The sequence below is a fragment of the Aedes albopictus genome, chromosome 1 (assembly GCF_035046485.1).
Source record: "Aedes albopictus strain Foshan chromosome 1, AalbF5, whole genome shotgun sequence".
In the NCBI taxonomy this organism is placed as follows: domain Eukaryota; kingdom Metazoa; phylum Arthropoda; class Insecta; order Diptera; family Culicidae; genus Aedes; species Aedes albopictus.
The window spans coordinates 43116085-43141365 of NC_085136.1; the positions used below are offsets into that span (position 1 = coordinate 43116085).

Below are 25281 nucleotides of genomic sequence, written 5' to 3' on the forward strand. Positions count from 1 at the left end.
TAGTTTTTTATTCGTTTTTTTGTGACGTCGAATTCTAACAGTACTTCAAGGAAAGAACCGTAAGAGAACTGGATCGCAGTAGGCTCTTTAAAATTTCGAAGGCCAGCACTACAATTTATCAGTCACTGTGAAACATTTCACTTGGTGACGATCGAAGCATGCCTTTGTGTTGGTTTTCATGGATACTGTATACGATCAACAATAGTAGGTCTTCTGTGTTGTCTTGGTCTTCCCTGTATTCTGAATTTCCTGGGTTGTCTGGGATTTGTAGATCTTCTCGATCTTCTGGGTCTTCCAGGTTTTCTGGATCTTCTGAGTCTTCTGAAACTTCTAGATCAGGTTAATACCGATTGAAAGGCGCTATATCCGAGAATACGCATTACACACCTTGCAATATACCGTGTAAATGGATAACGCGAAACCATATAGATGATCTTATACTGGTTTGAGAAAGAAGTACGTCACTCTGACGTCTTTCGGACGTCATTCTGACGTCTTCCAGACCTTATTCTGATGTCTTCCAGACGTCATTCTGTATTTCATTCTGACGTCTTCCTTGCGTCTTCCAGACTTTATTCCGAAGTCTTCTGAGCGTCATTCTGACGCCTTCCGAGTGCATTCTGACGTCTTCCGGACGACTTTCGTACTTTATTCTGACGTCTTCCGGGCGTTATTGGAGTCAGACGTTATTCTAACGTCTTGCGGATGCCTTTTGGATTTCATTCTGACGTCTTTCGGACGTGTTGCGGACGTCATTGGAGTCTTCCGGACTCCTTTCGGACGTCATTGGAATCTTCCGGACTCCTTTCGGACGTCATTCTAACGTCTTCCGGACGTCATTCTGACGTTTTCCGGGCGTCATTCTGACGTCTTTCGGACGTCATTCTGACGTCTTTCGGACGTCATTCTGACGTCTTTCGGACGTCATTCTGACGTCTTTCGGACGTCATTCTGACGTCTTTCGGACGTCATTCTGACGTCTTTCGGACGTCATTCTGACGTCTTTCGGACGTCATTCTGACGTCTTTCGGACGTCATTCTGACGTCTTTCGGACGTCATTCTGACGTCTTTCGGACGTCATTCTGACGTCTTTCGGACGTCATTCTGACGTCTTTCGGAGTCATTCTGACGTCTTTCGGACGTCATTCTGACGTCTTTCGGACGTCATTCTGACGTCTTTCGGACGTCATTCTGACGTCTTTCGGACGTCATTCTGACGTCTTTCGGACGTCATTCTGACGTCTTTCGGACGTCATTCTGACGTCTTTCGGACGTCATTCTGACGTCTTTCGGACGTCATTCTGACGTCTTTCGGACGTCATTCTGACGTCTTTCGGACGTCATTCTGACGTCTTTCGGACGTCATTCTGACGTCTTTCGGACGTCATTCTGACGTCTTTCGGACGTCATTCTGACGTCTTTCGGACGTCATTCTGACGTCTTTCGGACGTCATTCTGACGTCTTTCGGACGTCATTCTGACGTCTTTCGGACGTCATTCTGACGTCTTTCGGACGTCATTCTGACGTCTTTCGGACGTCATTCTGACGTCTTTCGGACGTCATTCTGACGTCTTTCGGACGTCATTCTGACGTCTTTCGGACGTCTTTCGGACGTCTTTCGGACGTCTTTCGGACGTCTTTCTGACGTCATTCTGACGTCTTTCGGACGTCATTCTGACGTCTTTCGGACGTCATTCTGACGTCTTTCGGACGTCATTCTGACGTCTTTCGGACGTCATTCTGACGTCTTTCGGACGTCATTCTGACGTCTTTCGGACGTCATTCTGACGTCTTTCGGACGTCATTCTGACGTCTTTCGGACGTCATTCTGACGTCTTTCGGACGTCATTCTGACGTCTTTCGGACGTCATTCTGACGTCTTTCGGACGTCATTCTGACGTCTTTCGGACGTCATTCTGACGTCTTTCGGACGTCATTCTGACGTCTTTCGGACGTCATTCTGACGTCTTTCGGACGTCATTCTGACGTCTTTCGGACGTCATTCTGACGTCTTTCGGACGTCATTCTGACGTCTTTCGGACGTCATTCTGACGTCTTTCGGACGTCATTCTGACGTCTTTCGGACGTCATTCTGACGTCTTTCGGACGTCATTCTGACGTCTTTCGGACGTCATTCTGACGTCTTTCGGACGTCATTCTGACGTCTTCCGGACGTCATTCTGACGTCTTTCGGACGTCATTCTGACGTCTTTCGGACGTCATTCTGACGTCTTTCGGACGTCATTCTGACGTCTTTCGGACGTCATTCTGACGTCTTTCGGACGTCATTCTGACGTCTTTCGGACGTCATTCTGACGTCTTTCGGACGTCATTCTGACGTCTTTCGGACGTCATTCTGACGTCTTTCGGACGTCATTCTGACGTCTTTCGGACGTCATTCTGACGTCTTTCGGACGTCATTCTGACGTCTTTCGGACGTCATTCTGACGTCTTTCGGACGTCATTCTGACGTCTTCCGGGCGTCATTCTGACGTCTTCCGGGCGTCATTCTGACGTCTTTCGGGCGTCATTCTGACGTCTTTCGGGCGTCATTCTGACGTCTTCCGGGCGTCATTCTGACGTCTTTTGAACAGCATTCTGACGTCTTTCAGACGGCATTCTGACGTCTTTCGGACGTCTTTCGGACGTCTTTCGGACGTCATTCTGACGTCTTTCGGACGTCATTCTGACGTCTTTCGGACGTCATTCTGACGTCTTTCGGACGTCATTCTGACGTCTTTCGGACGTCATTCTGACGACTTTCGGACGTCATTCTGACGTCTTTCGGACGTCATTCTGACGTCTTTCGGACGTCATTCTGACGTCTTTCGGACGTCATTCTGACGTCTTTCGGACGTCATTCTGACGTCTTTCGGACGTCATTCTGACGTCTTCCGGGCGTCATTCTGACGTCTTCCGGGCGTCATTCTGACGTCTTCCGGGCGTCATTCTGACGTCTTTCGGGCGTCATTCTGACGTATTCCGGGCGTCATTCTGACGTCTTTTGAACAGCATTCTGACGTCTTTCAGACGGCATTCTGACGTCTTTCAGACGGCATTCTGACGTCTTTCGAACGACATTCTGACGTCTTTCGGGCCGCATTCTGACGACTTTTGAACGTCATTCTGATGTTTTTTTTTGGACGTCATTCTGACGTCTTTCGGACATCATTCTGACGTCTTTCGGACGTTATTCTCACTTCTTTCGGATGTTGTTCTGGCTTCATTCGGACTTCATTCTAACGCCTTTCGTACGATATTCTGACGTCTTTCGGTTGTCATTCTGATTTCTTTCGGACGTCATTTTGACGTCTTTTGGACGTCATTCTAACGTCCTTCAGATGTCATTCTGATGTCTATCGGACGTCATTCTGACGTCTCAATTATCGATAAGATTTGATCTAGGTCGTCTGGGTCACCTGGGTTTTCTAGTGTCTTCTGTCTTCTGGGTCTTCTGGATCTTCTGGGTCTTCAAGGTATTCTCGGCCTTCTAAATCTTCTAGGTCTTCTGTATCTTCCGGATCTATTAAGTCTTCTGGCTCTTCTGAATCTTCTGTGTATTGTGAATCTTCTGGGTCTTCTAGGTCTTCTGGGCCCTCTGGATCTTCTGGAAACCTAACTGAAACTCCTAAAAAAAATCCTTAAGCCCTCCGGAAATCTCGCATGAATTGATTCTATCAAGGAGGGTCTTAAACTGCCCTGTGAACATGAAATCCATTCAGGCAATCAACTGATTCCATTGAATTAAAAACACCTCCTGCTGGCAATCACTTCTGCTTCTGATGTGGGGACCTTCAGAGGACCAAACATCGACTCTGATTAGCTGATCTCAGTCAGTGGAAGCATGGTTATCAACCATGGCAAACTCAAGAATTCAGCGACCGTTGCGTTTCAATATACAGTACATCTCGGCAGAAACTGTATAGCAGATGAGTACAACCAGAAGCTGGATGAGCAGATAAGAGGAGATGACATCCTTAACAAACTGAGGAAATATACCACAAAAAGAAAAATCAGTATGAAGCATGGTATGAAGAGAGTGATATGTGGAAATTTTACGAAACATCCGAAGAGCGTGCCTAGAAAACAAGCAGTCAAGCAGACAGTAGCAATCCCTATAACAAAATCAGCTTGTTTGGATGAAAGACACCCGAGAAATTGTGGTTGGCGTGAACTCCGCGTGACTCCGATTTAAAGGAATTTCGACGGTATAGAAGCTGCCAGGTGGAAGGAGAGACCTTTGAGACTTCGTTGACTGGAAAGAACGGTATCGCGATGATGAACATAGTGAGCATTAGTGCCGATACACAAACTGTGTAGTCGCCGATCCTCGATGAGATTTGAAAGGATATCAAGGAGCTGAGGCTTCTGAAAATGACTCCCGACTGATATTTTCAAACACGATAGTGAGCACGGGAGCAGTGTAGAGTTATGCAATTGAATATGAAAGTGACATTTCCTGATGTCGATGCGGAGAATATACGGGAGGTCGAGTTTAGAAGCGGAATTCAACGAAGAGGAGTTGACGTATCCAAACGAGTGAACGGGACCAACGCTTGCAGGAGACCACTCTACTGTTGAGTGCATGAAATGTTGCAATCGGTCAACCATCATATTCGAGACAACCTTTATCTAATATAGATACACCATGAGTTTGTGTATGTTGTTGAATGTTATTGTTATGTTAACAGTGTGAATAAAATATTCATTCGAGTATTGTTGTAAAGAGCTGCGAATAGGACTTCCTTCAGACGAAGATTACATTCGCGTTGCAGAAAACACTGATTCTAGCGGTTGCTCTATACTGCCTTGGACGTTGGAATTTGTTAGAGCCTGTGAGGAGCTAAATTCGATAAAAGAGGGGCGCTAAGTTGGTAGCGGTATCGGTCAGTGCCTGCGGATTAGCTTAAAAGAAGCCTCGCTGTGTGAATTGTTATTTTTACAGGTTATGGGCCCAAGGACGCCCTGGTGGTGGTTCAGTAAGCGAGGAGATCATGATCCAGTGCCATCCAATAGTCGTTGGAGTATCGAGAGGCGGTGAAGTGCCCCACACAATGCATACGTTTGCGTGTGCGTGACAGTAGTTTGACACATTTCCCATGGGAAAACTGTCAAAAAAACAAACGCAAACCTCGACGGAACGGACGCTATGTGTTCCAGGCTTGAGGTGACAAACAATCGTTGAGAATCTAGTAGCGTTTGCTCTATACGGCCCCGAGACTTGGACATTGAATTTGTTGGAGTCCTTGAGATACGTCAAGCAGCTCAAAAGAACTAGTAGATACGAAACTGACTGGTAAATTATAGTGAGAATGAATCAGTAAATATGTTTGTACCTAGATTGGATAAAAGAGAGGAGCTGAGCTGGTAGCGATATCAGTCAGTGTCTGCGAAATGGAACATAAGTCTGTGTTCTTTGTCGTTTTAACAGGTTATGGGCCCAGGGTCGCCTTGGCGGTGGTTCTGGAATTCAGGAGACCAAGATGCGTTACCATCCAAGAGACGATGAGAAGGCCTATACTATACCCGATGAGGTGTCAACAGACCGAGCAACAGACGATGCGACTGCGCGTCAATAGTCGTTGGGGTATCGAGAGGCGGTGATGAGGATCAACAATTGTTGAGGATCTAGTATCTTGAGAGACCTGCGCTGAGAACTAAAGGAATCTAGGCGGTGTGCGGTACTACTTGATCGGTGGACGTAAGAGCTGGATGGCAGAAGTACTCTGTGTCGAAAGAAGCTTGGTGCTGTGATGAGCTGAAGCGGCTCAGTGGTGAAAGACATTTGCGAAGCAAACGTATCGACCGGATTTCACAAACTGAGACATTCACCTGTCTTAAATGCACTCTGCACTTGTTCTTTTGTGTGGGACGCGTCACCGTCACGAATCCACCCGACATACCATCCAAAGATCCCCCAGGGAACCACAATGTTTACCCTTTTGGGGAGTCATTATTTTTATTAAATGTATCAAAACCCCGAAAACCGAACGACCGGGGATGTTTCGAAGATGACCGACCATGGACCACGCACTGCTGCTCGCGGATATCCCGCGGTGCGGCGCAGAGTCTTCGCGCTTCCCAGCAGGGGTTTCTATCGCCCTCGCCACCCGGCTGGCTTCACTTTCGTTGATATGATGGTCTGAACACCGTCTGGATGCGCGGACCCCAAAATGTCAAACGATTTGTGATAATTTATTAAATATGCCCCAGCCACATTGAATGTGGCAGCGGCGGCGGCGGAGTCGGAGGCGGCGCGGCAACGGAAGAAGCAAAAAATCCATTCGAATTATTAATAGGCTTCTTGACGACGACGACGATCGTTCGTTCTTGGAAAAGTGACGCCTACGAGGTTCCCACCAAACACCACACCGCCGCGGCGTCACAATTTCGATCGTTTTCGATGTCGCACACGTATCATACATAATGGTCGTCGTCGTCGTGATCATGTTTGATGACGATGACAGATTGAAACCGATATGTTTATAGGAAGATGTTTTTGTTCTTCTATTTAGGCCCTCTGTGTCAGACAACAACAAAAAAAACTTCAAGCGTAAAGTGCGATGCTTGCTGTTGTAATTACCCCTTTCTATTTTGATGGAAGCTTTTTAAATTCTTTCATCACGGCGTTTTTCTTGTTTTGAAAGGGGGAACCGTGCGAGAACGGAAGTACTTGCTGCTGTATTAGGCTTTTTATGGACGTTGTTTTCTTCTCGTTTCCTATAGGAATCTCGTACCTACTAGGTGCTGGGCCACAGTAGAGCACGTTTTCTCACGAGCAGCTAGTTTGTGAAATGTTTAATTTTTTAAACAGATGTTCCGTATAGCCTTTGAAGAGCTGTGAATATTTTGGGATGTTGTCAATCGAAGTTCTAGCACATCTTGTCGAAAGTTGACCATCGATAATTACTTCTTTCTCTAACTAGTATAAGATCATCTGTATAGTGTCGCGTTATGCATTTTAAAAGTATATTGCAAGGCATATCGTGTATATTCTTGGATTTAGCGCCTTTCAATCGATATCAATCTGATCTAGAAGAACCAGAAGACTCAGAAGATCTAAAAGACCCCAGAATATACCATAAGACTAAAAAAAAAAAACTAGAAGACCAAGAAGACCTAGAAGAGCCAGAACATTCAGAAGATCCAGAAGACTCAGGAGACCCAGAACACTCAGAAGATTCTGAAGAGCCACAAGACTCAGGGGACCCAGAAGATCCAGATGACCTAAAAGACCTTGAAGACCCAGAAGATCCAAAAGAGCCAGAAGACTCAGAAGACCCAGAAGACCCTGAAAATTCAGAATAACAGAAGATTCAGAAGACTCAGTAGACCCAGAAGATCCAGAAGACCAAGAGATTCAGAAGACCCAGAACACCTAGAATATTCCGAAGATCCAGAAGACCCAGACTACACAGAAAATTCAGAAGACAAAAACACCCAGAAGACAAAGAAGATCTAGCAACCCAGAAGACCCAGGTGATCCAGACGACCTAGATCAAATTTCGTCGAAGGTTGACCAGCGATAATTCCTTCTGCTCAGCTCACTACAGTGTTAAAAAAGATCAGCCGAGAGTTCGTCATTTCCAGTAGCCTTACTGTTTTTCAGCTCGTTGATAGCTTTTCTTACCTCATCTATCATCGGGGGCTCCACAGCTTGTCCATCGTTCCTAATGCTTACTCTGTTCGTCGTCGAGTAACGTTCTCTCCAATCAACAAAGTTTCGAAGTGCTCTCGCTACCTTGCAGTTACCATAGTTTTATCTGAGTAACGCGGACTCAACCCCTTGTTGTTTTCAAGCTAATCTTGAAACATGTTTCATGTGTTAAATTGCTTTGGTCACATCTGTCATTCGGGTCTTTCTTTTCTCCGGATTTTACTCTCTGCACTCTCTCAAAAGAGGTAAACCATGTTCAAGCTTGAATCTGTACACATGACTTTAACAAAGTTTGTTTACATTCGAAAATAATTCTATATGTTTCCTGCAGTTCTTTATCGCCTATTTACGATTTACACAGCTTTAGTATCGACTTGTTTTGTTAGAATGTGTGGACGTGGGTTGCTATACGGTGCTCCGTGAAAGGTTGCCGTCTGAAAGTGTTTTATTGTTTCTCGGCGGATGTGTCTCTGATCACAATGAGGCATGGAAAATGGTTTGATCATTTGTGAGATACAGTTTGTTTAAAGAGAAAATAAATTAAAGTTGAAAATATTTTTTTAACTCAAATATATTACAATACTTCCTAATCGATCACACAGGTTGAACATAACCTCAATATGTAATGTTTGGCTCCCGATTTAGGCTCCCGCTGAGAGATCAAATTAAGTCAGTCCGCGAGACCCAGAGTTTTATCTGTCAATCAACATACCTTCAAGGTTATTGCACATGACGGAAGACGGCGCTGTTTTTCTACGCACACCATCTACGGTTTCGTAAAATTCCCGCATGTCGTATTATTCCTAAATCTTTTGAGCCACAGTAATGACACTCTCTTCTTTCTGCGTTGCGGTGAATTCTTTTCTAGACTGCTCTTGCTTCCTTGCAACACTCTAAATTCTGGCGGGTACCAGACATTCGGATTCTGGCAACACTATTCTGAGTCTTTGATCAGTACGTTCCCGCGGCGCTGTGCTCACGTGCTCCGTGGATAGATTCCCACAGATTGTTGAGGTTGTCGTCTATGCTGTTTCCCTTTATCCGCTCATCCTTTATCCTCTTTATCCTGCGGTACTCATCTGCCACACCTTCTGCCGAGAAACGCTGGATATTGGAACGCAAAGGTTGCTGAATTCTTGAGTTCGCCACGGTTGATAACCGTGCTCCAATCTTACTGCCACAGAGGTGATGATCCGAGTCGATGTTTGGTCCTCTGAAGGTCCTCACATCAATGAGACATCTCAGAAGCAGAAGTGCTGGCCATCCAGCAGGACATGGTCTTTTTGAAGTTTCGCCATTTCGTTACACCCACGTGTGCTGCTCACGAATGTCTTTGCGTGTAAAGTAGGCGCTGCTGATGACGTATTTTATGGATGTTCCCTAATGGGGGCTTTCAAAGGGGCTTAAGGGTGCCTTTAAGAGACTTTCAGAGATGTTTCAAGGTAATTCTGGAAGTTTCAGTGGAGTTTTCGGCAGTATCAGAGGGTTTCAGGATCTTGCAAGAGTACTCCAGAAGGTTTCAGAGGGCTTTCAGAGAATTCAAAGCGTTTCATCAGCTGGTTTTGGGACAATTTAGAAGTTTTCAGATGATTTCAGAGAGCTTTGGTGACATTCAGGATAGCTTTGAGACGGAATTTATGCCGTTTCAAGGAGTTTAATGCATTTCATGGAATTTCAGGAGACTTCAGGGGCTTTCATGAGATTTTCAGGGTGTCTGCAAAACGGTGTCAAGGCATTTTAGTGAATGTCACGGGACTTCAGGAGAGTTTAAAGGAGGTCTCTGACTCTCAGGTGAATTTTCTGAAGGGTGTCAATTTGTTTGGGGTGGTTTCAGCAGTGGCGTCTCGTAACCTCACTTTTTACCTGTTCAACGACCCTAAAACTTGCATTTGCGGAGAATTTATGATCAGAATCAAATTGAAAATGAGCGAAAACGACTATTCTCGTCATTTTCTACCAATTACAAGCAAATTTGATGAGAAAATGCAGGTATTTACGTTCGTTGAACAGGTAGATTTGAGTGTAGGGTCCACTTCCGGAAGGAACTCTCGCAACGGCAAACTCCAGCTCTCCAGTTCAGAAGCTTTCTCCGGTCGTTCGGATTCACCAGACTTCCCACAGGTTCGCTGTCCGTCGTCCGCCGACGCTCCACTTTCTCGCAACTGTCACTCTACACCAGAGATGCCAGATGATTTTCTGTATCACTCGTTCAAAAATCTGTATCCCATACAAAATTAGGGTGAGAAATCTGTATCCCATACAAATGGAAAATCTGTATTTCATATAAACGCTATCTGTACCGATGCTCAAAAATCTGTATAATACAGATAAATCTGTATATATGGCATCCCTGCTCTACACACTCATTCGTAACTGCCCAATTCGCACCATTTACACACTCAATGTAAACATAGAGAGTGCATGCCCGTACAAACCCTACATTGAGGTTAGGGAATCGCCACTGGGTTTCAGAGTTTTTGGAAGTTTGAGGAACTACCGTGGTGTTCAAGAGAAATTTACAGAGGCCTCAGGCGATTTTTAGGCGTATTGAACGAATAGACAGGGTTAAGGAAGTTTCAGGAGACTTTGATAGAATCAAAGGGAAGTTTACGAAACGAGGCGTTTCGAGAGATTTCAAGGAATTTCAGGGAGTTTCAGTAGAATTTAAAGGGCCACAGGCGCTTCACGAGGTTTTCTGGGAGGTTGCTTGCCTTTAGTTGATTTCAAATGATTGAAGCCAGTTTCAGGATGATTCACCAGAGTTAAAAGGAAGTTCACAGGGATCTCTGAGAGGTTTCAAGGCATTTTAGGGTGTTTCAAAACGTTTCAAGAAGTTTCAGGGAGTTTTGACAAATTTCAGTAGAATCTATGAAAAGTCTACCTGAGTCTCAAAGAGGGTTTCTGAGAAGTTTAAGGGCGTTCCAATATTAGAAGTTCCGAAGATTTTGACGGGGCGTTTAAGGACACGGTTGCTGTAGTACAAATATGAACGTCCTTCCGGTCCGGTCGAAACTTCTCGAGCACATATCTGGAGATTCACCAAAAGCAACGCTACGAAAAGGTAACTCGTAGCTATCCTACTCGCAGTAAACGCTGAGTTGCATTTTCAGTCTGATGCTTATGCTGGATCTTCAGATTTGTGCTAGAGAGAATGCATTTGTTAGAAAGTGGACGCTGTGAATCTTCACTATAAGGAAAGTCTCTGGTTGTGACTTAAAAAAAGACTACGAGAATCATAGAGGAGTTCCTGAGAGGTTTCAAATCCATTCATTAGGGGATTTCAGAAGTTTCAGGTAACTTTTATGAGAATCTCAGGAGGGTTTTCCGAAGGGTTTCAAGGCCTATCGGTGGATTTCATTGAGCTTCAGCAGGTTTTATGGGGCTGTAGTACAATTTAACCTTAAGCCTTTGGGGCCGAAGGAATCATATATGTCCCCGATGATGAAGCAGGATCATATCAAACGTACTCGAAGCCGTCGAAGTTATGACAAGAGTGCAGTGACTACAGTGGCAAAATAGTTTGTCGCTTAAAGGAGCGAAGCGAGAGAGCACCATTTACGCTTGTAGATTCGAAGGCTTGTAGATTCCCGGAAGTTCTTGAAAACCTCAAAAGATTATTGAAGTCATCGTTTGACCAAATACAGTTGTATGGGGCTGTGGAAGCATGAATTTTGTTGATAGTGCTTCAAATGATGATTACTAGTTATGCTTGTGGATTCAGTGACCTATACTCAAGGGAGTTCTTGGATACCCTAAGACCCCCTCTCGCTCCAACCTACCGGACCTTAAGTCCCCCAATTTTTGAACACAATGTAGCTTCATTTAGGTAATGTTACCAATACTTCGCCTTTAACTTCGAAGTAATCTGTTCAGGTATTTTTAGAACCCTACAACAGCATATTCCCTGTCCGCTTCCAACGAACCAGTTTTTGTTCAAGAGTTTCCAGTAAATTTTCGGATATTTTTTCCGGCTTACATTGCCAGTATTCAGGAAGAATTTCTGTGAAATTTCAGGAAAAAATTGGAAATGTCAGGCAGCTTGTAATGGTCGAAAATCCCGACGAAACTTTTCAACTGATTTGTGCAAATTTTTTAGAAGTATCACTATCCGTTCTCACATGTCCAAGCCCGAAAGAAAAAGTTTCGATCTCCACGAATATGAACAGCAGAACGATTTACCCAACTCACCAAGAGAACCGAAAAAACGAGGTCAAATTTTTCTGAATTGACCTTTCCTCATGTACCTTCCTCCACAATTCCATCCACATAATAGTGAGCGAACAAGTAGTAGGTACCCGCTCACACGATTATCGTCGTCCAATCTCCGCTCGCTCTGTTCACGCTTTTCGTTTTACACCTGGTGCCGAATTCTGCGTTGAGGAAATCCAGAAAATTCAAGCCGAATTGCCTCGCATCAGTCAAACAGAAAAAAAAGCGGAAGAGATGTTGCGAACGAATAGCCTCATAAACGCACACAACTAGCACCTCTACCTAGAGCATCCTCTCCTCATTCACCCGTCTGCACTTCTCCTTCCGACAGTGTCGATTCTTCGGATTTGGACCTGTCTTCTGTGTCTAGCTATTATGCCAGATACATAGAATTATTTCCGAGCTGGGCCGGGGTTATTCCGCTCTCGCGGTTATCTCGGCAGATTTGTTGGAATTAAAAATTTTGAATAATGATAATCGCGCTCACCAAACCAGAAAAGCGCCCCAGTGGGAAAGATATGGATGATCGCTCGGCTCGCGAGAGAATCGAGAAATGGGTGGCCATTATCGCGTCCTAATGGCATTGACTTGTCGCCTGATCGTGCCTCATCGGCGTGCCTCATCGGCGAGCCCGAAAAAGCGGATTAGACCGAAAAACAAGCCTACTAAGAGTCGTGATTTATCTCCAGTTGGGTTCCTCAAAGCAAAGGCCAAAAGTGAGGAGGAAAAATGGCTTGCTGCGATCGACACGACCAGCCCGATCATTAATAATCTGGCGCGCTGGACACCTGTCACGCCGGTTGATTCGGCATCGACGGATTGAGGAGATAGGTCGAAAGTTTTCCATCGGGCAATCAGTTCTCCGTAAAAATGTTTCATCTCGTTTATTTTTTGCGCTCAATTATTGCGTCCCCCAATCAATCCTGAGAGTCCGCGGGATTCTCAGACACAGACAAACAGCAAATTGAATTAAGACAGCCGAGCATGATCGCGGGCTGCCGACAATTGGCCAATCGAGCCGCTGGCAGCCGCAGCATTTGAGCCACATACAACCCAAAGGGTAATAATTCGATTTAATTGTCCGTCTTATTGCCCGTAATCGAAGTGATCGAGTTTAACGGTTCTTCGCGCCTTCACATATGTGCGCGAGGAGGCAAACAAGCGGCTAAAAAAACGACCGAATGGTGCTTGATTGGCCCTTTATTCGCCCAAATTCGTGACAACTCGCTGAAAATCGGTCCAATTATGCTCGATCGATGAGAACGATTCAGCTGTGTGTGATCGCGATCGATCAGAACCGGTTACTGTGATCGGGAGGGGGGCGTTTCAAGAAGGATTCTTGCCCTTGTGTGGGGCGACATAGTGATAGTGTACGCCACTCTACCTTCTTCACCCTGAGCAGTGCACATGGGGTCAGTGTGAGTGCAACAGTGTACAAGGCAAGACGTGTGTTCCCAGTAGCAGGCGTAATGGGTGATTTCCCGGTTACCGCCAGAAGTTGCACATTGGCGACCGTGACAGGTTTTGGCTACAGATTCAATTACTGTAATAGCATGTAAAACAATTGGCCAGTTCCGTGGAAATCACCCATTGCGTGGAGAAAGTTTAAAACGCAAACCAGACCAAAACGGATGACAAAGTAGGTGAAAGAGAGAGAGAGAGCGAGTTAAGAGGACCGCAGTGTATTTGTTATGTGTTTTGTAAGTGTGCGTTTTGAGGACCGCACTTGGAAAAGGGCGAGTTTTGAGGACCGCCAGCCTGAACTTACGTTGAAAATCCGCATCTAGTTGAAAGGACCGTTAACATTCGAAGCTATAAAAAAAGCGTGTTTTGAGGACCGCATCGAAAAATGACGAGTTTTGAGGACCGCCAGCCTGAACTTTCGTTGAAAATCCGCATCGAGTTGAGAAAAAAAATCGAAGCTATAAAAAAGCGTGTTTTGAGGACCGCATTGAAAAATAGCGAGTTTTGAGGACCGCCAGATTGTGCTTTTGAAAATTTACGCGATATGCTAACTATAGTTCAAGAGAAGCAGAATACTTAATGAGCATTGACGGCACCCTTATTCTTGTTTTCGATCGAATCCGTTTCAGAACGTATTTCCTTTTACGCCAGCAAAATCTACGGATTCGAACGAACCAAATACGTCCGAAAGCGGATACGCCCGTAAACAAGAATGGGGGTGACAGAAAGCTGCATGAGAGTACGCATGCAAAAAAAAATGACACGTCAACGAAACAAGAGCGAATGGAAAAGACATAGAACACACGGGAAAACAAACGCATACAAATGTTAGTTTATCTCATCCTGCTCTGAGCTCAGGACTGCATTTTGAATCCAGAATTTGAATACTTAGAAATGATGTTCGCTTGACGCCCCAAGAAAAGGCAACTACAGGCCAAGTTGTGTACCCAGTTACAATGTAAAGATGTTTCAAAAGAACTCAGAAAAAAGATTCGAATGAGCTAAAATTACTCAAATTTGACAGCTTTGGTTTTTCAGTGTATTGTTCACTCACAGTGTGACTCTGTGTGGGTGAGCATACGAAGAACAAAGCATAAAGTAGGTTTCATTCTTTTCGGTAGCTCGAAGCAAGTGAACGTTCAATCTCGGGAAAATTCAGACGGAACTGTACTGTTTTTACAAGACAAGTTCGAAAAGTTGGTACTTTCAAACAACGCTGTGGGTTTTCCTTCGTTTTGTTTCGATCAAGTAATAGTTATGATCCAAAGCAACGACAAAAGAAAAAGAGGCAAGTAAACATAAATTTATTTATCGCTTATAGGAGCAACGCGTTTAACGCAGTCGGAATGCCTCGAGCGGGAAAATACGTTCGTGCACCGCCAATCCCTCCGAACAGCGATGAGGAAGAGCCGTTCCGGAATGAGAATATAGCGGGTCTGTTCGTTCGTGCTCCGAATGATCACCAACCCTACGTCGAAGATGAAGGCGCAGATCATCACGATTCAAGCTCATCCACTAGGCCAAATCGTCAGGAAGAACTAGAAGCGCGGATTCTGGAACTGGAGAATGTCATCAAAGAAATGAGTCGTGCACATTCGCAAGAGGGTCCTGCTAATTCTCCAAGTATTACGGCTTCACTGCCGTCGACTCAACCGCCGACTGAACCGTATACCGAACCATCCGGCGCGTCTTCCAGCGGAAGCCTGATTCGGTGGGACAACATCAAGCCGTTCCCGAAGAATGTTCCGGCTACGAGAATGTGGGAGCCATGGACTCGCTTTTTGGATGATTTCGAAACGGCAGTTTCCCTCTCAAACCTCAGAGATCCGAAGCGTCGCGTTGAGCTTCTCCTTTTGTCCATGGGGGACGAGTTGAAGAGTATCGTGAGAGCTGCAAAGTTGCGGCCTATTGGCGACGATGACAACTGCTATGTACAATTCATCAACAACATCAATCAACATCTTAAGGCAATGACGGATCCTGCAGCAGAACACGAAGACTTCTCTAGAATGGTTCAAGAGGAAGGTGAATCAGCCGTAAAATTCCATGCAAGACTTACGGAAAAAGTACTTCTGTGTGACTACAGTCCGGTTGATCAGGATCGATTCGTCAGAACCCAGCTCTTGAGAGGCCTTCGCAACCAGGAATTGATAAAGACGGCACGAACCTATAATCATGATTCAAACACAATCGTCCAAGCAGCCACCCGAGCCGAAGCGTTTCAAGCGGAAATGTTAATATCCGGAGGCGAGCGACATGCCCTCGTGGTAAGCAACACCAGGTTCAGAGGCACCGAAGTTCAGTATAAGCGCGGATCAAGTTCCCTCCCGGCATCAAGGTATCCGGCCAAGAGGTTCAAGTCCGACAGACCAGCAGCCTACCGACCAAACTTCAGCTTGAGTCGCCGTAGCCGATGCCCGAGGTGCTTCAGGTCTTCTCATGGCGGAGATGAATGTCCGGCTCTCAAGAGAAACTGCAACTCTTGCGGTCAACGTGGTCACTTCGCAGCGGCTTGTCGAATGGACCGTGTTAATACAGTGAAAGATGAGCGCCCTGGAACTCCTACGAATGAGGATCGTAAAGAGCAGGTAAAGGAATGAACTGGTGATAAAAGCAAAACCGACAATAAATACTTCGTTACGCAAATGCATACTTACGTTTTTTTCGTTGTAGCATATCAATGCCTTGTCCCTGCAGGATGTACTGGTGAACTGTCGCATTGACTCATCTAGTCCAATCCAATTCCTGATTGATTCTGGGGCGGATGTGAACGTCGTAGGCGGTGAAGATTGGAATAATCTTGCGAAACAGTTTGAACTGGGCACTGCTTCGCTTGTTCAAAGTCCAACTCCACGGAGCATCGGTCTGCGAGCATATGCAACAAATAAACCCATGGTAGTGGAGTGCAGTTTCAGTGCTACAGTAGAGGCAGTTGGATACAGTGGCAAGAAAGCAGTTACGGCAGATTTTCTCGTCGTCAGGGAAGGCCAGAGATCGTTGCTAGGAAGAGCTACAGCCAGCGACATGGGTCTGCTTCAAGTCGGAGAAACGGTGAACACCTGTGAGGAATCTTCAGTGTTCCCCAAAATGCCTGGCGTCAAAATAAGGTTCAGCATTGATAATTCTGTTCCACCGGTGCGTAATGCATATTATAATATCCCAGCGGCTTATCGCGAAGAAGCTCGGCGGCGGCTGGAGCAAATGGAGGCAAGGGGTATTATCGAAAAGGTCACAACGGCACCCCAGTGGATTAGTGGAATGTCGGCGGTGCCTAAGGGCAAAGATAGCTTCCGCTTGGTGGTGAACATGAGGGCACCAAACAAAGCCATCAAGCGGGAGTATTTCCGGTTACCGCTGATCGATGAGATGAAGGTGAAGTTGCATGGAGCAAAATTTTTCACCAAACTTGATCTGTCCGACGCGTTTTATCATCTCGAACTGAGTGAAGAGTCACGCGATCTAACTACGTTCATATCGGAGACCGGGATGTATCGCTTCACTCGTTTGATGTTTGGTGTCAATTGTGCACCAGAAGTATTTCAGCGTGAGATGACGCGTATTTTGAAAGACGTGAAGAACAAGGTCGTATACATCGATGATGTTCTATTGTTTGCAGAAACAGTTGAAGAGTTGAGACAAACAGTTGCCCAAGTTTTGCAAATTCTAAGATCAAACAATCTTACGCTCAATGCTTCCAAATGCGAGTACGATCGAACGCGAATCAACTTTCTGGGACACGAACTCAGCGAAAAAGGATTCAACATTGAAGCGTCGAAGGTCAAAGATGTGCAGAAGTTTCGACATCCATCTACCTCGTCTGAACTTCGGAGTTTCCTTGGGCTTGCTTCATTTGTAAGCCCCTACATCAGAAACTTTGCGGAGATATCTGCACCTTTGTGGTCAGTGGTGACAGCGCAGAAGTGGAGCTGGGGTGTAGAACAGGAAAGTGCTTTCGAGCTCGTAAGGCAACGCATCATAGATTCGACGATATCGTTGGGATTCTTCTCTGAGTCGGACAGAACTATCCTATACACAGATGCATCTCCAAGTGCATTGGGCGCCGTGTTGGTGCAGGAGAATTGCCAAGGGATTCCGCGTATTATAAGCTTTGCCTCAAAGTCACTGACGACTACTGAGAAAAAGTACGCGCAAAATCAGCGGGAAGCGTTGAGTGCAGTATGGGCAGTGGAGCATTTCTCCTACTTTTTGCTAGGCAGACACTTTACGCTCCGTACAGACGCCCAAGGGATGACATTCATCTTAAACAGAACCCGTGAAGAGTCAAAGCGAGCCTTAACGAGAGCAGATGGTTGGGCTCTACGCCTCAGCCCATATGATTACCAAGTCGAGTACATCAGAGGACATGACAACATTGCGGATTCGTCGTCGCGACTGTATTGTGGTGATGATGACGCGTTTGAGGAGGATATTAGTCCATGGGAAGTTTGCCGTCTGGAACTGAACAGCGTCGAGTTCCTCACTGAAGAGGAAATTCGTGAATCCACCGAAAATGATGTCACTCTTATGCAGGTAATATTAAATTTGCGTTTGTACTATTAATACAATGTAAGCAATTCGGATTTTATTCATATTTTGATTTTGTTCATAGGTGGCTCAGGCCTTGGAGGAACATAAATGGCCAAAAAGTTTAATGAAGTTCAAGTCTGTTGCGGACAATCTTGTCTTCACTAATGGAATTTTACTGAAGAATGGTTGCCCCGTCATCCCTCAACAGCTTCAAGAAAAAGCATTGGGAATAGCACACCAGGGCCATCCACTTGATGCTAAGCTTAAGAGCATTCTTCGTAGTCGAGTCTGGTGGCCAGGAATGAGCAGTGATGCAGAGAAATGGGTGAAATCGTGCGCCATTTGTGCCGCAAATGGTCGTCCGGAAAGACCACCTCCGATGCGGCGAGCTTTTGCCCCAAAAGGAGTATGGGAAACTATTGCTCTTGACTTTAATGGGCCGTATCAAAAACTAGGGGGCATTTTGATACTGGTTATTATCGATCTCAGGTCTAGGTATGCGATAGCTCGTCCCGTGAAATCAACCAAGTTTGAACACACCAAAGCGGTACTTGATGAAGTTTTTGAGAGGGAGGGTTTCCCAAAGGCTATGAAATCCGATAATGGTCCACCCTTCAACGGGCAAGATTATGCGGAATTTTGCTCTGAACGAGGCATTCAAACAATCTTTTCGACCCCATTCTACCCTCAGCAAAATGGTTTGGTGGAGGGTTTTATGAAGCTTGTGAATAGAGCTATGTGTACCGCACTGTCCACGGGAGCAAGCTACAAGGAAGAATTGCAAGCTGCAGTCCAATCCTACAATGCGGCAGATCATAGCATCACAAGATTGCCTCCAGAAGAGATATTGACTGGCCGTAAAATAAAGCGTGGACTTCCACTACTGAATTTTGGCAAAGCTGAATACGATGAAAAGTTGCTGGATTCAAGGGACCGCGAGGCGAAACTATCGTCAAAAAAACGGGAGGATGCCAGGCGTGGAGCTAAGCCGGATCAGGTGAAACCAGGTGACACTGTCATCGTCGAACGTTCGTCACGGGCTAAAGGAGAAACTAGGTTCAACCCAAAGCGCTTCACTGTGATGCAGGAGAGTAACGGAAGCTTGATCCTCTGTGATACGGAAGGCCAACAGCTAAAGCGCCACGTCTCGCAGACCAAAAAGGTTCAACTGTGGCGAGAGACATCATCCGAAGCGGCCAAGGATCACACGGATTCCGATGTTCCTGCCAGTGATGGTGTTCGCGAGCGATCCAACCGGATGAAGCGACCTCCTTCACATCTCTCCGAATACGTTCGTGGAATTGAAAAACTGTAGATTAAAATTTGAATTACCATACATGTTTTTTTAACTGGAATATATGTACCTTTTTCTGCTAAAGAGTTATCTTATTCCTGCTTGAATATCTTGGAATACGCACTGCTAGAAATGTCCTGATTTGAGGGGGCTTTTCTTGGCTCCTGGAGCTTGATATTTTTGCTCTTGATTCTTGAAGAGAATAATCCGAACTGTCATGTCCTTAAAAAGATTGCTATGATCGTTTTTTTTTCTGAAAATCTATGCAGCATGTTTCAAGGGTTGCTGCACACGCATTTATTCTATTTAATTGAACCGTTGAACCCACGTTACGTTTATTTATTTCACCAGAGAGAAAGGGGGATGTGTGGGGCGACATAGTGATAGTGTACGCCACTCTACCTTCTTCACCCTGAGCAGTGCACATGGGGTCAGTGTGAGTGCAACAGTGTACAAGGCAAGACGTGTGTTCCCAGTAGCAGGCGTAATGGGTGATTTCCCGGTTACCGCCAGAAGTTGCACAGCCCTGCGCACGCGTTTGACCCGATTCGAAACCGTTAGGCAACCGGTTTTCACAGCCCTGCAGGCGCGAAGTGTCAACCCTGGTTCAGTGGGGGTTAACAAAAAATGTCCATTAATGGGACGGACGCATCAGCAATCGATCCATTGATCGGTATTGCACTTTTTTCCCTGCGAGTGTCGATTGTATCGAAACCGTTTTATGATGAGAGTTGACAGCCAAGGCAGGGACGACCAAAAAACGCAGACTCCGCGTGGGCTTCTTTCCCGCTTGATTTTCTCTTCGCGAAGCGATGCGATGCGAGCGAAGATCAGTGTGAGAAACAACAACCGATTGCGCAGGAGACCCGAACCGAACCGGAATGAAATATGGCAACAATGTAAAAAGCTTTTTTGCTCGCACGCACATTTGCGCTCGTCTCGATCGCCGTTCGTTCGACCGTGCATGCTTCATGGATGCTGATGCAGCCCGATGAGACTCGATCGAGCAAGATCAACAAACGAATCAGCGCGAGAAAGGAGAGACCCCGAAAACAAACCCGTATTTGGACCCTAAGGGCACTCGGCTCGGACTCTGTGTGTCTTGATTCAGCGGACGCATTCTTGGAACGCATCGTCTCTACCCTTTTCCTCGTGCTCGTGTATGGATCGCAGTAGGCCCTCTGTGCACTTTTCTGCGATTTGGACTGAACCGTTCAACCGCTGTTGAACCGGTTCAAGTGTTTTGGCTCGGGGCTGGGGTGACAAGCGGGGGTCCTAACAAGCCCGAAAAATCTAAGCCAGCGCTGTCAAATTTCATTTCTTTTCTTTCGAAGGGGATTTTCGAGGTGAAGTGAAAGTGCTGCCCTCATCACTGTCATAGGCACGAGCGACGTCATTGTGCTCTGGACTCGGAGGGTCGTGAGACCCTTTACTTTCGGCACTGGGGCCTAGTCGTGGCTATGGAGAGGTTTTATGACGTTTTCTTCCTGGATCTAGCTCGCTGGGTCTCTCTCGAATCAAGATCGTAAATTTCTGTGGAACGAGGTGCCTCTCGGAATCGGTTTTGGAAATGACAAAGTAGTATAATTAAGTAATTTAATTTATATGGCTTTTTGGGTGGCTCGTCGTCATGGAAATGGGTCGCCTCAGCTCCCCAATCGGAAGGGGAAACGATTTATGATGTTTGTTCGGGCGCTAACAGGTGGAAGCTGGGAAGATCCGGTTGGAAGAGCCGGAAGGCAGCATTCCGGCGGATTGAATCGATCGGTGAATTTGAAAGCTAAATTGAAAAGGCTTTTCCCACCGTCTCTCGTCCGAAAAGTGCTACATGGGCACTAATCAGCCTAAACAAAAGTGTAATTGAAATCTTTTCCAAGTGTAAACATTCCCGGGAGTCCGCACGAATGATACTTTGTTTATCGAAGGAGGCTGAGCGAACGGCGATGCTGGATCGAGTCGTCTCAGCGAGAATGATTTATTTACGTCAACACTGCCAGACCGACTGTGAATGTAAACAAGTTTTTCCTTCTTACCCCGTCAGAAGGTCTGAGAAAACCAGTAGTGGCTGCGGCGCACATTCAGCAATTATGTTGACGATGACGACGACGACGATCTGAATCTCTAAAACCCATGATATTAATATTTGCCTGTGTGTCTGTCTGTCTGTCGGTCTGACCTGACTTAATGGCGTCACGATCTCCGAACGATCAACATCCTGTTAGCACACAGAGTCGGGTGGTACGTAGTAGGCCGACGATTGTCGTGCAGCTGCAGCCTGCAGCTCAACCGATCCACTGCAGCAGCCAGATGCCCAACCGATCCAAGTATGCCGGCTAACCTAACTAAGCTGGGTGACTCACTTGAAGGGGCTTTCACAAAGACCCCGCGCTGCCAGCAGGAGGCGTGTGAGTGTGAAAAACTAATCCACATGTGGAACCGCTTAATCCAATCAAGGACAAACGCTCGCCATCCAGTTGCATTTAGAGGTTTTAATTTCGTATAATTAATGCCAGCCAGCCCATGCAGCAAAAAATAAAGAGCGAGATCTGTCAAAAGTGGGTTGCTTAGATCGCGGGGATTCGATCGAGTGGCAATTAAGTTTGAAATTGAAACCAAATCATCTATGTCATCTGATCTACGGTAACGCTTATTACGCTTGCACGGTGGAAGATTTAGCGACAGCGATAGACTGGCCTGGTGTGAAGCTGGCCTACGAGAAAAAGAGGTGAGGCCCTCTGTGATTTCTTTCGCAGCGCGTAGCACGATGATCGCTATCTTGCATGTGCGGGCCAAGCCCGCAGCAATGTTGGAAAGTTTTTCCAGAAAGACAAATCTTGCTGAACCACGTGATTTCAAATGTTGCTGCTGCAAGGGCTCTCTTCCGTTCGCCGAATAGCAAAGTTTGCCTAGACGCGTCCATTAACGACTTGTAACACGGAAGCTGTTTGCCTTGCAAACATTATTTATCGATCGATCGATCGAAATTGCTTTTAAAGGTTCAATTAGGCAGTTTTCCACGCGGCTGAAAATGATCGGCGCTCGGCGCGGAGTGAGCAGCACCTAATGGATGGCGGCGACCTCCATCAGCGCCACTCATTGGAAATACTTTTCGCGCAATGCGTCCGTCAGATAAACTGTCAATCATCTCTAACTTAGCCGGCGAGTTTTGTTTTGAGGAGGAGAAGGAGGGCCCTTCAAGTCGGATTGCGATGCGTGGGGGCTTGCATCGTGCGAATTTAGATACGCCTTTCATCCAAGTAGCCACAGCAGTTTGCGCTGTGTGCCCATGCAGCATCAGCAGCATTTCGGAGCTGACCTCGCGGGATGGAAAGCGATGAGTGCCGCGCAGGCCTTAATTGATCGTAAATGGATTGTGCTTGTGGTAAAAAGGTTTCCCTATCGACCTTAATGGACTGCGCAATCGATCGATCGCTGGATGACCGATTGTATGTGCGCGCGCGCGATATTGCTCTCACAAAACGTGAAATGCGAAACACGAAGCGCGCAGCAAAAGCGAACCTGTCAAAAATCTCGACTTTGCTTTGACTGCTTGTTTTTTGTTTTGTTTTGCACGATTCCTCCATTGGCAGCGATTCTTTCATTTTGGAAGGTTTTTGGGAGACGAATTTTTTGGACAGTAATTGCAGTGCGCGGAACGCGCATAATTATGTCCAATTAGTGCGCGAGTGCAAACACATTGACAGGACTGCGGCAAGACAGGTTGTTCCCATTTTCGGCTTGGTTTCGCTACCAAATTCGAGGTTTCGGTTTTGATCGAGAAAGGAAAACAATTTGATCTCTTTTGCTGCAAGAATTAGCTTTTGAGATTTTTTTATTTGGCATGGAATGCGCACTTTTAATTTTCCGTGTAGTAAACACGGTTGACAGTTCGGAAGTCAAGACAAACGTACACTGATCGTAATTCGCTGTGTGCTTTTGATAGGATATTCGTCGGAATAAGTCAGAATGTGTCTGATGCATTAGCATGGCAAACTAGATGTTGGTAACCATTGCTTCTTGAGAAATGAAGAAATCAGACAAAAAAGTAACAAGATGTTCTCAGCATTTTCCCATCGTCTAGGTTGCGTCGAATGAGCTCATTTCTGTCCATTAAGAAAAAGGAATATCCCGGTCGATCGTTGTGCGTGGAAACTTGCTGTGCCGCGTTCTCTCATCAGAGGCGACTCCTGCTGCCATAAAATCATAATTTCCGTAATTTCTCGCACTCGGGAAGATGTGATAGCTTCGGTCTAGCCTCGGAGCTGCAGGAAACATTATCTAATAGCGCGGACAACAATGAGCGTCCAATTTGCTTCGGCCCAGTTGGTGGCGGCAGGTTAAACTCCGGTTCCTTCAGCTTGATAATGTCATTATCCCAGTTGTTGTAGCGTCTTGGTCGACAACGTCGCCCAGCCCAGCAGTGGCGGCAGCGCGATCATCGTCATCTTCATCATCATCGTCGTCGTCGATGTTCCTTTTGCCCTACCCAGTCAAAGTTTTACGATTATTGTCGGCAATGATATTGTTATTGTTATTAGAGGTCCATTATGATCTGCCACGACGGCGTTGGGTCTTTCTTTGTTCTGACGCGTTGTTGGGTTGAAGCTGCTCCAAAGTGTTACTTTTTCAGTACGTCATGTGGATTAGACCTCCGCTTCTTGGTTACCTTAGGCTTGCAATCATGTTCTAATGATGAGTATCATTATCGATCGAGAATTTGTTTGTTTCTTTCGGTGTGTAGAATATACACTGGAAACATTGTGTCAAAAACAAAACCGAAGAAAGATTTTTTCCGTGCATCAAGATTTCACAGAATTTAAATTGAATTAGTTGCTGTATTCTAACGATATGGCAAACGTCAAATCGAAGTAAGCCACAGCAGTCATTTGCCTCAGTCTACTACGATCGAGACTGCACGATCGCCAGGTGGATTAATCCCAATTTTATGTTTGCATGGTGGCGAGCCGATGGCGATCCCATTCTTGAACTTGCGGTTTCCCGTTTCGATCAGTTTCGTACCTTGATGAGTCTCGTATTTCGTCGTTTTCTTCTACGAGAGAGGTTATTCAATCTGTGTGGGATCAGGGCTTGACAGGAGCTTGGCGAAAAACGGCGAAAGACGGCGTCCTCTCAACGTCTGGAACCGCAAAGTTCCATTATCGGACGTAGCGAGTCGCCGTCGTGGCTGAGTGGAGAAAAATGGCGCTCATAAATATCATTTTCACATCACCAACCACCACCGTGCATACATTAGTGGCAACGGCTGCGACGAGCAGAATGAGGAACCGCAATTTACTCCCTTTCCATTCATCGCTCTATCTCGCGTCATCGTCGAGAAAAACAGACCAATCCAGGTCGTCGGATTTGGTTTTATGGGGTCCTTCCTTTTGATCGATCGTTATCACACTCTCGACGAGCGGGCTGGCAACTATGTATACGTATGAGCGAGCATGCTCGGCTCGTCAAAATCGTGATCGTTTGAAATGTCAAAAAAGTGCTTGTTTGCCTTCTCCCGAGGCAGAGACGAAAGGGAGAAAGTCGCCGTAATCGATTTCGGAGCGATTGCCAGGGGTTAAATGACATGGGAAGGCAGCAACGGCGCACTCATTAGAGCGCCGAGATCGATTGACGCCATTTGTCATCGGAGGGACCCCTCGCTCGCCTGCCGCATTATCTAATGGGGCTTTGTGGGCTGTCATCGCTGTCGGGCGAAGTCGTGTCTTGTTTTTTTTCTGAGTAAATAGGGAGGCTTTCGCACCTGTTTTGCAGGATGACTTCCGGGCTCCATCGGGAGCGTAAATGACCCACTCTTGGAGCATTCCAGTTTGCGTCACCCGAGGGGTCACACGATTTGCCTGCATGATGACGAGCGACAAAGCGGAGAACAGAAGACGGTCGCAGCAAACCTCAGGCGTGACTTGACGCTGCGCCTACTTTGCGGAGCAGCGTTTTGTCATTAAAATCATGTGTTTACTGCACTGAATTGCTTCTCATTTGTCGGTTCCGTTCGGTGAGTTGCTCGGCTTCGTTGTGCGAGAAAGAGTGGCTTTCCTTGCGAAAATTACCGACACATGGCCGAAAATTGACCGCACCGCTTACTTGGATCCGAGAAGCAATCTAACGTGAGA

At 46.1% G+C, this 25281-nt stretch overlaps 2 protein-coding genes across 2 annotated transcripts in view; both read left to right on the plus strand.

Annotated features, from left to right (window-relative positions):
- The window catches only part of LOC109402629 (neurogenic locus Notch protein), a 98685-nt gene that overhangs the window by 13213 nt on the left and 60191 nt on the right, over positions 1-25281 (plus strand). The window lies entirely within an intron of this gene.
- On the plus strand, positions 16225-24482 carry LOC134284894 (uncharacterized protein K02A2.6-like). Its single transcript, XM_062844428.1, has 2 exons — positions 16225-17862; positions 17942-24482. The coding sequence occupies exons 1-2, from the start codon at positions 16225-16227 to the stop codon at positions 19172-19174; spliced, it is 2871 nt and encodes a 956-aa protein (XP_062700412.1). The 3' UTR covers positions 19175-24482.